Source organism: Trachurus trachurus, assembly GCF_905171665.1.
Source record: "Trachurus trachurus genome assembly, chromosome: 6".
Taxonomy (NCBI): Eukaryota; Metazoa; Chordata; class Actinopteri; order Carangiformes; family Carangidae; genus Trachurus; species Trachurus trachurus.
The window spans coordinates 11,179,980-11,195,246 of NC_139897.1; the positions used below are offsets into that span (position 1 = coordinate 11,179,980).

Sequence of the window (15,267 nt, forward strand, 5' to 3'; positions counted from 1 at the left end):
CAGAGAAATTAAAAGCTGCAATGATTTTCAATATATTGATATGGGTAATAATTGCATAGGATAATAGCCATGCTGTACAATACACATAATTATAAAACAGTGTGTTAGAATGATATGATTAGTACAGACTTTCTAAAGTAGTTTTATACAGTTTTTCATTATTCTCAACATTTAAGTGCATCATATAATATGAATAGTCTTTATATTAACTGTGATTTGATACATAGTTATAGTGATTTAATACATACAGTACATACAGTGAAGTAAACCTTAACCAAATTTAGAGGGACATTGCAAAGCCCTTAAAATGTAATAGAAATTGTCTGATAAAATGATAAAACTTAGAAAATGGTATGCAGTGGAATGATAAAACTGTACACAACTGTCATACCCGATTATGGTGGTAGTTTCTTTTACATTGCAGAGTTCTGTTTTTCCTCTAGAACACACAGTACAGATTATCTATATGAAGCCACTCTCAGAAAAGAACCAAAAAACAAAGAAAAAAGAAAAGCCATTTCTGTGTCAAACAGAAGGTCAGCATCTTGCATGCATTACTTTAGAAGTAGTAAAAATGTTAAATTAGTGGATAAGAGGGAAAAATCATAAATGCCAACAACTGCATGCAGCAACAATGGTCATAATATTAACAATCCCATAATGCTTTAAGAACCTCCTCTCCTCGCACCCTCACACAACAAAATCATAAGGCATGCCTCATTTAACTCCTGCACAACCATACTTTCAATGGCAGATACATCCTATTAACTGGAATGGATTCCCTTCTGTTTACCTTCATATGGTCAATACTTGTGTAATGAAACCTGCAAATACAAAGAAAATCCAACTCATTAGCCAGTGTGACTTTCGCTGTATTAGGTTAAAAAAAGCTTTCTGTGATCATTTCATACAGTGGATCATCTTGTGATTTGTGGCCACAGGCTGGTAATACATGTTTGTCTTCCTCTTAATAATTGAATACTTACTCAGCAGACAAGCTGCTCAGTTTGTATTCCTTTGGCGGAGGTTCTTGTCTTTGTGGTTGTTGGTCGAGTTGGTTTTCCTTTAGCAGTAAAGAAACGAAAGAGTCAGGTCACACCTCAAATAAAAAATGTGTACACTGAAACAGTGACAGCAGAACACGGTTTGATCCAGTCCTAAAAAACTGAATAGAAATATGACTCAAAATGTGCATTTCTACATCTCACCTCATTATAAATGAGGTGTTCATGGTTGTTGGTCGGGATATATTTTTGTTCTCTGCCAGCTCATGTGGGGAATTTTGCATAACGCTTGACATCAAACTGATTCAGTATAAAAAAGGGCCACTCCACTCATTTTAAGTAGTCCTACTTAGCTGGTGGCAGATCTTAAAGAAAAGTACCCTGATATTATGAGAGCTATTTGTGGAATATCAACAAAGGAAATAACATCTAGTTACAGCTGGTTTGTACAACAAATAGCCTAGTTAATTACAAGAAAACAACTTCCATATTTGACACTGCTGAGTTATTGTTAATTATTGTTATGCCTCCTTGCCATTTTATCATTTTATAACCTCTATCAACAATTTTGTCTTCTCCTGTGAAGAAGTTAAACCTTGTGGGTGCTCACAGGAGGAGTTCAAATGGTCGACAAAAACATTAATCTTCTTACAATACATTAGATTTATGAACTGTTCATGAACCATTTTGTAAATGTGTATACACCCTTTGGGAGACTTGCCTTTAAGTCTTAGAGTAGTACTGCATTCCTAAGCAGGACAAATTAAATGGTAACTTATCAGTGAAAGTGTCTTTGACCGACTTTAAAAAAAATATTTTATATGTTTTCTATTTGTATGCAGCGAAGCAGCATCACATGATGCTCCAAGTTATCTGTGACCCAGATACAGGGGGGTGTACTGTGCACTGAGCTCTACAGACAGTCAGAAGGAGATACAAATACATGGTAAGCTACAACAAAACACACCGTACTGTACCAGGCTGAACACATAACATGTAGTGAAGGTGAAAAGCTTGTACTTACACAGGTCCAGCTGCATCATCATCTGAGGCAACAAGGGAAAATATGGAGAAATGAAGACCAGAATATAATAATCGCAAGGATGATATTGAATGCGTAGATGTGTTGTTGCTTTTTTCCCAAATAGAAAAACGCAACAGCAGGCAAGACTAACACATATTGCATTTCGGTCCTGAGCTTTCTAGATTGCTGTGTTTGAGCTGTGCCGTATGTGTGGACTGTAGTATGGAGAGAACACAGCCGAGGTGAGGTAACAAAAAAGTAAACAATACGCTTACATGCTGCAGGAAAGTGATTCACAAACACACAGAACGCTGTTAAAATCCACCAAAGCAACACACTGAAATGCATGTGCAAGAGAATTAGTACATAAGAAAGAAAATCAAACTTAAAAAATAAATAAACACACATATACGTATATATACATACACATATATACTGTATGTATATGTATATGTTTATATACACACACACTGTTGTCATGCACAGACAAGCAGCGCCCACATCTGTTCACTCTTCATAGATTGGTGAGAAACAGCACCATCATTGTCAGTCCTCTACTACAGGTGGTAAGTCACCAAAGTAGTGTGAAATAATGACAGTAATAAAGAAATGACTGATGCACACAAAACAGTTTTCATTCTTCAGTGACCTGCATGCCGTTTCACTGCTATAGTAACTATGAGTTTGATGCAAAAAATCAAAACAAAAAGTCGTCAGTTAAATATTTCAAACTGAGAAATTCAAACTGCTCTAAACACTAGTAGTAAAGTTAAAGCTGTGTATAGCAATGGGATGGGGCTGAATGCTTATTTAAATTCACGAGAGCATGCAAAGTCTCACACTTACCACAAACACGGTTTAGGATATGCAATTTGGGAGAAGTGGAGGACGGGAGATATTACAACAATTTGTGTAAGCATTCAGCAATCAAAACTAACCCTCATTAAAGGAAATGCAAGGAAAATATGAATTATTAATATCTCAAGAAGAATTTTGATGCCTGATTTAAGTAATCTACATTCATTTTGTGAGGCTCTAATGATCTCAATGTGACTTAAAGACCAGGAACTCTGCAGCAGTCCATTTCAATGAGCCATAGTGGCAATATATTCCTGCAGAGTGACGCGAGTCACTGAGACCTGTCAGTTATTCACCGCACGCTGCACCTAATCAGCATGTGACAACATCAAAATTCTGTTTGAGAGGAAAAGGTCACCCAAATACCATTAATGCATAATTTATGATATAGCTAGTCTCTTGAAAATGAAGTACTCAGTAGTATTAAAAAATTCCAGGATGGCACACACAGGCTGTAGCTAAAGGATGCGTTGCTTGCAGCAGCTTGGGGACAGAACAAGGTCCCTGGAAAGCTGTTAATAATTTAAACTGTCCAGCTCGGCAACACTGCAGTATCATATTTCCCATGAATATTAAATGGATGAAATTGTCCTGACAAGGTGCAACCTCCTGCAACAGTGTCTACCTATTGAGTCAACCTTGCCAGATTGAATTATTGAATGCAGGCACAGCACAGAGTCAGATGACTCTGTTGACATCTCTGAGAGGGAATGACTTTATCAGACATCGTAAAGAAAGTGTTCCTCATTGCCCAGTGTTTCTGTGTTGGTTAGTTTTTGGATGTTGAAAGCATTCATATCTATGTCAGAGCTGCACAATGAAATCGGTTTCTGCTCAGATACAGTATATTAACAACAGTGTATAACAATGTAAAACAATCCAAAGCATCACCGCTGGTGACTCACCATCTTGTAAATCCTCTGGCTTCTTGCGCTTCTCGTAAACAACGATGATGACGATCAGGATGATGATCTCGGCCAGGACTCCCAGGAGAGGCCATAGAGGGGCCAGGTGGCTGCGAACCCTCAGCACCGACTTCTCATCGCGGCTGCTGATCATGTTGGTGGCGTTGCAGTGGTACTCGCCTGGATCTAAACTGATGTCCAGGTTGATGATGTGGAGCTCAGTGTAGTTGTCTCTGCTGCTGATGAAGAAGCGTCCAGTCGAGTTGTCAATTTCCTGATTAGGGACAGAGACATGGTTGCTTTCATTGTTTTGTTGAGACCAAGCTGTTTTAAATCCTAATCAACACATCATGCTGCTCCTCTACAAGTGTCAGATTCTTAAAAATGTCTCATATTGCATGACGTGAGAATGAATTGTCTTTTTTAAATATAAAGCAGGTCAAGGTTTTATATTTACCCCGTGAAAGTATCAAAGCGCTTAGTCTACTGAGAAATGCCCACAGCCTGTATTTAGGAAGTGAGCCATACAACAGGCTGTCTGGACTTGTGGACATTTGTAATGTCAAATCAGCTAGTCCAGCCCATCCAGACCCAAAATCCAAACTTGGAAGATTTGCTTTCTGACTGTCTAAAATCTCTATTTTTATTAGATCGCTCAGTAAACAGCCAATCAGGAGAGACCATCATTGCCTCCACTCTTCTGATTGGTTCCCTGACCTGTTGCTGCCAGAAAGAGAAGACATGTGATACTCACAGTGATATTGTTTTTGGTATGTAAAAAGTGTTAAATAAGACTTTTAAGTTTTACCTTTCCAAGTCCAATGTTTAATCAGTTTGTTTGTTTTTGTTTTTATTTTTCAAGGGTATTCTATTTTCATTCTTTATACTTTTATTCAATTGCAATGCTGATTTCCCCATGTAAATCACTTTGTAATTTTCTATTGAAAAATGTTCATCATCATCATTATTATTATTATTATTATTATTATTATTATTATTATTATTATTATTATTATTATTATTATTATTATTATTAAGTGATGATAATTATTTTTTATTGGTCATAATTCGACAGTCAAAAAAGCATGTTGATATTCACAGTAGTAACTCATCATAAGTAGCTTATTGCAAACTGTGTAAGACGATGACACTGTCATGCAGATGTAGAAAAAATGTTACCTAAGTGGATGATCAATCATGCAACAATAACCAGTTACATATCAAACTTTGTCACCCTTTTATGTTGTTTCTTATAAATGCAGTATCATCTTAACACAGTAATGCTAGCACTGGTCAACACTAACCAGATTAATAGCAAATGCAGCAAATAGCTATTTGAATATAACAAGTGTGCTACAAAACTACATTTATTTTTTGTGAATGTCAGCGTCACCTCATCCAACGAGCATTTGTGGATTTTGAAAATTAACACTCATGGATATGTATGGACATTAATATTGATATAACATACTGTATATTCATGTCACTTTACCTTGAAAACGCCATTCTCAAACTTCCTCCAGGTCCAGACAGGATGTGGGTAGCCCACAGACTTACAGTAGAGTATGGCAAGCTGACCCTCATTCTTATTCTCACTGCGCTTGTGGCCTGTGATCTCAGGAGCAGCTAAAACAAAAAAATAGAGTTAGTCCCTTTTGGGAAATTCATTTTCACAGGTTGTCAAATATTCTCTGTTAAAATAATCCAAAAAACTCACAAAACATAATTTAAGTGCTCCAGGTCTACTGCGAGAACAGTCATTAGTAGGGATGTCACAATTACTTGTTTTCACAATTAATCGCCCCACAATTAATTGATCGCAAAGATTCCTAAATACCGTCATTTTCCAAAAAAAGATTATGTATGAACCGTGTCGGCAGATGTGCGCCAAAGTAAAGGTAATGCACAGATACTGGTCCATTTACCTAACGTGGCATTGAATTGGTAGGAATTTAAATGCTAGAGTGTCATTTGTAATATTTGTAAAAATTTAAGATAACAATTAACATAAACATTTGGTATCGATGACAATTAATGACTTGAATATTTCAAACACTTCCCTGGCGGATTAATAAGTGGTCATATTTTAATAGGTATTTAATGTATATTTTAACTATATTTGATTTTACACATTAATAGTGTTGTGAAATTAATTAATGCATAATAATCGTGATAATCGTAACACCGTGATTATATCTCTGACAATAATCGTACCAAATCTAAAATCTATTATCGTGACATCCCTAGTCATTAGAAAATGTATGTGAAGTCATGAGAGCTGCAAGAAACAATAATGGGTTTTTTTTGTTAGTTTTTTTATTTATCCGTCATCCAATCTTTGGATTATATATATTAGTTCACTTTTTCAGTTTGCTTATTATCAGGTAGATATATATTATAGAAACCTGACTAATGTCTATGTGAGCTTAAGTAAAACCTGAACATAAAATCTAATTAAATTCAAAACATAACATGAAGCTGTCAGACTTTTTGTCCGTGTTTGTCACTCTTTTTTTCCAGGCTGAATGAAGAGAAATTCCTCATAACATAAAAGCACACTGTCCTGAAATCCAATTTGCTTCTATAGCAGTGCATGTGTGACAGCAGAAACGGCTGACCAGATTTTACTGTCGACACATAATCCCTCACCATCAGACAAACAAGACACCATCTGCTGCCACTGAGCAGGGCCTTGGTTCAGATGGAGGTGTCAAGGGCGCCGGCTGCCCCTGTCCTCACATGACAGGGCCACTGGTGCTCAAGGCCACCCTGGCCATTTTGACTGGTGACATCTCTTAATGTGGCCTTGAAACTAACAAAGAGGCCTGTAGCTCACAGATCAACACCTACATTTAATTTCGATGGTGGCGTTGGCTGGAGGAGACATCTCAAAGGTGTAGACACACATGTACACTCCAGCGTCGTCTCCCCTTGGTTTCTTCAGCCTGAGGAGTATAGAAACACCTCACATGAACCCACACCAGGTTGCTAAGCGCTGTGTTTAGCACACGCACACACACACACACACAAGTTGTATACCTGTACTCTGTGTTCTTATTTGTGCCACGTGTTTCTGGGATCTCCTCCCCATTTTTCATCCAGTAGCTCTCCTGGTGCTGGCTGTGGGCGCTGGTCAGGTTGCACTGCAGGGTGAGAGCGTCGCCTTCCACGGGAAGAGTGGTGTGTTCAGAGGCAGTGATCCACGGCTCTGCAAAAGAGACTCACATCAGCTACAACAGAGGCGACTGCTTGCTGCGACCCGCGGCTGAGGGCCAGTTGGAAGATGTAAAACTACAGCGCACAAAAAGGGTTTAGACAAGACGACACAGCCAACCAACGCCTCGTACAATATCGGAACAGGAATAGAGATTCAAAGTGGGAAGAATCCAGGGTGCCTGAAATAGAAATCCATTCATTTTCTGCATCGGCTAAAACGGAAACTCTCTCAGCTGAATAATCCGTACAACAGATGACCAACTGTTTGCAAATATTTTGTTCTTTGATCAAATCCAACGCAATACAAGTACAAATCTGTGTATAAGTTGTGAAGTCAACTACAGCTCAGCTTTTCAATGAGAATGCCTTTTCCGTGCAGAGAAAACACTGACACTTTTCACTAAAGTGCTTCAACTAATATCACAAACCAGCTCTGGGTGAGTTTTGAAACAGTGTGGTCCCAGCTAGAAGGATTAAGAAAGAGAAAGTTATTAAAGCTGATGGCCATGATGTAAACCTACAGTGCTTTAACCTTATCAGGTAGACCAGTGGTTTTTTTTCTCCATTTTTTCCTATTCCTGCTGAGGCCAATATCACAGAGAATTAAATTGTGGCGCTAAGCCTGATTCAGCTTTTACAAAAAGGGGAAATCGTGTTAAAAAGACAGTAAAGCTGTCTCTATGTCAAGGTCCATCCACTGGTTTTCTATTATTTTATGGAGCTAACTGTGAGCAGCCCTGAAGCAATCGCTTTAAAAAAAAATACTTCAATAATTACATGTATTTCTATCTGATTGAAATGCCACCTGAGAAAAACCATTGCTTGGATTAGCTTTTAAGCAATGATGACCTTCATTGGACCGTTTGCTTTCGGCTTAATCCTGATTATCTATGTTCCACATTCCCATCAATTTCCCAACCTGACGTTTCACAACATGAAACACCAGTTTTGTCCATCATATCACATATAAAAGTACAGCCCAATCACATTTTCATCAGGTCATCAAGTCTCTTTTCAGATATCAAACCTTGGGGCCGGTAAATGTTGTCTAGACCTAAGGTACAACACTGACATAAAAATATCTGAATAGGCTAAGTTCTGAGAACTGAACTGATCAAAGAAAACCTAAATAAAGACTTCCAAGCTCAGGTTTGTGATACATCCACATTTTGCTCTGTAAATATAAAGATTCTGGTGCAGGATAATTTGTAGGGAAAGATGCACCTAGATCACAAGAATTGTAGCTTTGTGTGTGTAAATGTAGTGACATCTGCACAGAGCAACATTTTAAAACATAAAACACACATACAGATGCAACAAAACTGAAATTGAAAGCGAAAATGAACTTGATGAAACGATGAGAGCTGAAGGGAGGGAAATATGGAGTAGAGAGGAAATTGGAGGAAAACTGGTCTCTACAGGCTGAAGGGTGCACTGAACTAAATTATGAGCACAATGTGAAACACTACTCAACTCTGCTTCTAAAAGAGAACATGAGGACCAGTTGATGTTTTTCTTCATTTTCCAGGTCTGTAGGGGAGGATGATGGCAGCTAGGGAGGAAGCTACAGTCCCTCTGGGGAGGATGAGGGAGGCAGAACCACACAGGAGCTGTTACATCTGGCTGCTATTATAGGGAGGGGGTGTTTCCTCTACGCTGACCACTCACTCTGCAGCACCGTTATAGTGGCCTGAGCTCGGATCCAGGTGGTGGCTGGATTTTGGTGGAGGTCGTTTCGTCGCGGGTCGTTGCTGGCTCTGCACTCGTAGGTCCCGGCATCATCCAGCGTGAGACGAGACACGCCCAACACGCTCACGGCATTGGTGCCGTAGGCCGTGCCGATGGCCACGCGCCGCTTACGGGCGCCGTCCCACAGCTGCCTGAAGGAATCGGCTCGGTTGATCTCAGAGTACCACCACTGGATCTCTGGGGTGGGGTTCCCCACCACATCACAGTACAGCTCAAAGGTGTCGCCTGTGAGCTTAGTCTCAGAGAGGGGCGACTTCACAAAGCCCGCTGGTGGGGGTGGTGGAGGAGTTTACCAGAAAAACAGGAGAGCAGGTGTAGGATGGAAAGACAAGAAAACAACAACAGGGTAAATCAAAAGGGAACCAGAAAAGGAAAGAAAAAAAAGATCATGTGAAATAATAAGAAAGAGACACACAAATGACATTAAATCCAAAAACAGAAAAAAAAATGAAAAATTGAGATTATCTAATTTGCAATAGATAATCATTTGGTCTTTAAAATGCCTGAAAATGCAAAAATGCCCATCACAATTTTTCAGAGTCCAATTTGAAATTGAAATTTCGACTGCAACTCACAATAATTTTCCATCAGTCTGTGACTCATTTTCTCAATCGATTGTTTACACAGCCGTGACTGTCGTCTGTTTGTAGTATTGTCCTTAACATTTTTTAATTATGTGTCACATTTGGCAAAAAGCAGTAAATCATAAGAAGCTGGAACCAGATAATGTTGTCCTATTACAGAAAATAAAAGGATTCATTTTCTGTCCATACTACTACTACTACTAATCAATTCATTGACAATTATTGCTCTGATTTGAAACTGCTCAGGAAACTTATGATAGAGAGGGAATTTTAAAAAAAGGCAAACATTCAAAAAGAAGAAGGCGAAAAACACTCAATTGATTAGCGGGAACGCACGATGTCTCATAATCAAACGTCAGCATGGGTCACATCAATATTTTGGGTGGTGAAGAGATGGAGGCAGAGACGGCCTCAGATCTGCCAGAGCCATTATCACTGCTATTCCGAGGAAGCTATAATTGAATTCTGCTGGGACGTCCCTGCGAGGCTGCTCTCACTTGGTTTTGTCCAATTAATGACATCATATCGTTTTGTGCCTGGTTCACATTCAAAAGCCCTCCAAGTGACCTTGTCATTCATTTCCAGTGTACATCTTGTCTGTGTAATGATCATCAGTGCTAAGAAGCCTCTTGATGACGGTTAATCAGCAACAAGCACCCGGACACCAGGCAAAGTGCACTGTTAATTTCACGGGATTGATACGTCTCCCCCTCAGAGGCGAAGACAACAACAGTGAAAACAACTGATCACGGCTGGTCAAAGAGAGGAGGGGGAGGTGTAGGTGGAGGACGGGGGCTGTAGTCATAATCATCTTCTATAGGCACCGTGGAAAAAAAACACACGAGATTGAGAGGAGATTTATAGAAGCTGCAGCTGTGGGTCTCCGGGGAGCGCGTGGGCGCATTGTGATAGACCTCCTCCGTTTCCATAGAAGCACTCTACGGCAACAAAGTAGGAAGAGGAAGAGAGACAGCCAACCAGACCAAGCAGATCATTACAGGACAGACGATCATGTTTTTTTTCTAGCCGACATCATAACCTCTCTGTGCAGCCCATCAAGCCCTGTATAGATTGCTGCCTACATGAGTACCAGAGAATAACAAACACACACAGCACCTCAGCTCTGGACATGTAAAGTGCTGAGACACACATCCTGCCACCTCACACAGTCCAGATGTGTCACGAGTGCTGAGCCAGTAACAGTGTGACAGTGCACACACACCACAGCTGTACTGTAGCTACATGTCTGTGTGACACCAGCCACATAAAGCTGATGTTTCTCTAGTTCTGGCTGGTTGTAACATGTGTCTTATCTGTGTGTGACTTCAGAACCAGCTCCAACTAATGCTTATTAACAATAGCCTACGTATTAATCTGTTGATTCTTATCTTAATTCAATTGGTGAAGTGTTATTCCAAAAGCCTACTTAGAACAATGTGGCTGCGTTTCACTTTTTCATCTTTCTCTCATAACTAAATTGACAATGTTTTACTTATTCTATATATTTGAAAGTGGCCCAAGCTGCAACTAACAATCATTTTCACCTGTTATTTTCATTATCCATCAATCCCATGATCATGACGGGCGCTACTTTCTACTGCCTTTGACTGCACTTCATCATTTTTAGGGATTTTGTCTGTTCTTGTCATGTTAACTGTCATGTTACATGTTCTCATTGCCATTTAGTATCTCGTCTTGTTTCTCAAAGTCTAAAAAACTGTGACGCTATTCCTTTGATTGATTCTCTGTGTGTTTATTTGTTTGTGCAACAGTGCGTTACATGTTGTTTTGTAACAGAATAAAACCAAACCAACCAAATACCCATCACTTTTTCTCAGTTCCCCAAGAACACATTCTGTGAAAAATGATGATGAGAATAGGCAAGAACAGCAAATCCTCACAGTGTAGAAGCTGAAATCAGAAAGAAGGCTGGAGTATTTGACACTTTGGTGATTAACAATTATCTAAATAGATGCTGAATGGTTTAAGTAGTTAATCAAGTCTGGGTTTCATCTCTAAATGTGACTCCATGGTGCAGTATTATTGTTAAATTGTGAGCCTTTGAGAGTCACATAGTAAAACAAGAAGCTCAAGTAGTGCAGTGTTTCTCTCCAATCAGGCTCTTGGATGTTTCAGAGAGAGCCAATCAAAATCTTCCTTTTTCCTGCAACCTGCCTAGTGACTTTCAGTGTCTGAAAAAGAGGTTAATGTGGTGCTTCAATCAGAAAATAAAAGTCTACATTATTAACCTTATCACTCCACTTTTTAATAAAATAACTTGGGATTTAAAAGGATGTTCCATTTCTGGTTCATTAGTCAAACTGCACAACCTGACAAAAGATGGCCTCCAACAGTCAGGACCAGACTTTCCACTGTCTGCATCTTGTGAAGAATCCATTTAAACCATAAGATTAAGTAATTCTCCTCACAGTCCCAGTTAATGTACCGGGACTGTTGCAACATAATGAGTCGCCAATGTTAAATGAATATTTAGAAAAAAGTGAGTTTGCATGGATAACTGGAGACCAGAGGAGAACAGGGACAGAAAACATACACCTACGCAGTAGTATACAGTATATAAAACACACAGATTTACTGCACTGTAGCCTACTGTTTTTAATTAGGCATAAAGAAAGTCACTATTGGGAACAATGAGAATGTAACTGATGTTTAATGTGGCCGAACTGTAAATAAGAGCTAAAACAATAAGTCAATTAATCAACTGATCTGTACTGTAGTCTTTTTGAACAATCAATTCAATATTTCATCTGTGAAGCCACAGTCGCTCTAGCCTCAAGCTTGTAAGGATTTCATGCTTTTCTTTGTCTTGTGTGTTGTTAGACTTAACAGTTTTGGGGTTTGCAGCTTTTTCACCAGATTAACAATTTGTAATGGACAAACACTTTATTGACAAAACAATAAACCAATCCTCAGATGAATCAGTAATGAATAGAATTGATTTTTGACTTTTAATTTCAGTTAGAAAAAGCCGATTAGTGATTTTTAAATTTTGCAGCAAAGTGTGTTTTTCATTTACTCCACTAGTAGCAGTCTACATCTTTAAATTTGAATTTCTACTTTCCCATCCATCCATCCATCCATCCATCCATCCATCCACGTACTTTTCTAATTTACTGATTTCATGGTATAGTCACATTCTCCAGGATTGAACTCAATCTCTAAATTAACAATTGAACTATCCTCAGCTCCTGTCTACAGATGTGACACCGAATCATTCATCATCTGGTTATTTTTCAGGATAACTGCACTATGGCTCTTGTACATTATCATGAACCGCCAATTCCCAAACATTCACTTAACTTTCTTCAATGCAACAAAATCCATTTGAGTTGATAATCATTTGCTGTTTCTGTGGCTTGTGTATGAGAAACTATAGCTTAAAGGGTTCAAACAACGTTAAACAGCTCCCCTACAGCCACTCTACTTTAAATGGAATAGAACGGCTGAACAATCAAATGAAAATATTATCAACGCTGCAATACGGCTAAATGCAACATCCAAATCGCAGCTGCAGTTTTTTGATGAAGGTACGATGTGTCATAACCGAGATTCCTCGCCTTACAGATCACATTCTCCAGACTTTAGGGATCATGGCTTTTTTGGTACAGACCCAAGCAAAGAAAGAACAAACTGTGAATTCAATTATGTGATCGTTCTACTGTTTTTTTTGTGTGTGTGTGTGTGTGTGTCTGTGTCTGTGTTTTTTTTTTTTTTTTTTTTTTTGGGGGGGGGGGTTCAGTGAAAATCAAATGTAAAATGTATGACCATGAGTCATCACAATATCTGATCTATCATTCAGTGCTATATGAAAGTCACATGAAGCACTGTTAGCACACATGGCTGCAATGATGTGAGTATATATCAGACATTATGACACTCAGCTATTCATTCAGCTACACTGAAGAAATATGTATACAAAATGGTCCAACATATTCGTATAACAAATAAGACAGTCTCTGAACCATCAATCTTCTCTAGACTCTCTTGAAATCAATTACAAAGACCAGAGAAGATCACACCTTCTGGGTTTCTGGCTGATACAAGGCCAGTACATTTAACTGGCTTTCTGAGCTTTTTCTGCTGTAGCACTGATTGATGAGGAGATGTTAGGAGTGGGTGTTCAGTATAGGAGATGTGTGATGCATTCCTACACATGGTCAACTCCGAGGGAGGCCAGAGCTGAATAAATTCACACTCATTCTCAACACAGCGCTTGCAAAACGGACACAAGCTACACTGCACACACACAAACACACATACACACACATACAATTACTCAGCTGGGATGGGGTTGCACTGCCCTGATCAGTTTGGTGGGGATGAGATTTATGAGCACTGGGTCATTTAGACAAGTAGAAGTGCGCTGAGAAATCAATGCCACTCTGCAGTGCAGTACATCTCTGCGAAGAGTTAACAGATTCACTGTTGCAAGAGGACATTAAAGCCATGGTTCCCAGTGCAGCATCTCAGCTCTAAAAATAGAAGCATGCAGCAAAATGGACTGATGCTATTTACAGAGCTGCACTTCCACAGTCCTACATCTAATTACATACATGTTTCTCTATATTAGCAGGACCTGGGCCGATGCAGGGAAATCATCTCACCCTGCAGGAGAGGAGTTACTGAGCCGTATCCCTGCATATCTGAGCAGACCCAAGCGAGACAGCATGTTGATTGTATGTCTTAAGTGTGTGCATTGGCATCCCACAACAGATTTTGAACTTCAGTGTGACACAATTTCTCCCCAAATCCAACCTTTTTCTTATTCCAACCCCCACCCCCTCACAATCCAGTGAGCAGAACTTGTCCTTGCTGACTGAACGGCTCCTCTTTCGACTCTGTATGCAGCTCCACACTTAAAAGGACATTTTAGGGACATCGATTCGCACAGGCCTCCTCCGTGTGGCCCACTTCAGGCTTACCAACACAGATTGTATCCCATTAATTATTGACTCCTCATCTGAAAGGCTCGGTTTGCAAAAGAGAAAATAGAGCCCTTCATTGGCCTGGTAGCTACAGTATCTGTTTCTTTGGACTGTGGCGTTCAGGGATTATCTAATGAGACCGGGCTGCAGGAGAGATCTTGGCGTTGGACAGACTCCTTAATGACAAAGACGTCTTGTAATGATTAATTAAAAAAAAAAAAGAAAGAAAGAAAAGAAAAAGAAAAAGGGCGCTCCACTGTCAGAAATGCACGCGGCATCCTAAAAACCCGCATATCGTCATGGTGTAGGATTTTTCCCCCCCGTCAAGTCGGCTATGTCTAATGTATGGATAGCTGGTTTCCTACCGTTCTGGGAAGAGACGGACTGCAGCATCAGTGCTCCAAATATCACCACCGAGAAGGACATGACTGCAGCTCTTCGTTTGCCAGGTATCATCTTCGGGGACGGACCGTGGGGGAAATGATGGTGGGGCAGGCTGAGCGCTATAAGGTGACCGGGAGCGGGATATGGTCGCTGGTGGTGATGACGGTGCGGGGTGGATTCGTCCGAGACACACGCACCTCCACACACTCAAGCCGTGTCACGCAGAGAGAGAGAGCGAGAGAGAGAGAGAGAGAGAGAGAGAGAGAGAGAGAGAGAGAGAGAGAGAGAGAGAGAGAGAGAGAAAGAGAGAAAGAGAGGAGGGAGGTGGGATTGTCGCTAGGTAGACTAGCGGGAGCGTACAGTTACTGCTGCTGCTACCTGAGCAGCGCCGCTGTCAGCCCGGTGCGGCGAGGGGAACCACCTTCGTTTGATCCCAAATCCCGCGAGAGGCAGGCAAGCAGGCGTCTCACGCGACGTCCAAACACAAATAAAAAGAAAAGAGGAGAAATCTGTACATTATTGCTGGACTGCATTTATTTTTTTTTTTGCTATTTTTGTTGCTGTTTGTAAGAGAGAGAAAAAAAAAAAAAAAAAGAC

At 39.9% G+C, this 15,267-nt stretch overlaps 1 protein-coding gene across 1 annotated transcript; it reads right to left on the reverse strand.

Moving 5' to 3' along the window:
• Positions 1-1,002: 1,002 nt before the first annotated feature.
• Positions 1,003-14,742, reverse strand: LOC310987377 (neuroplastin-like; the record flags this gene model as incomplete). The annotated part of the gene is made up of 8 exons (XM_083973589.1): positions 1,003-1,063; positions 2,029-2,050; positions 3,792-4,065; positions 5,284-5,417; positions 6,642-6,736; positions 6,831-6,999; positions 8,676-9,023; positions 14,652-14,742. The coding sequence occupies 8 exons, from the start codon at positions 14,740-14,742 to the stop codon at positions 1,003-1,005; spliced, it is 1,194 nt and encodes a 397-aa protein (XP_083829715.1).
• Positions 14,743-15,267: the final 525 nt, after the last annotated feature.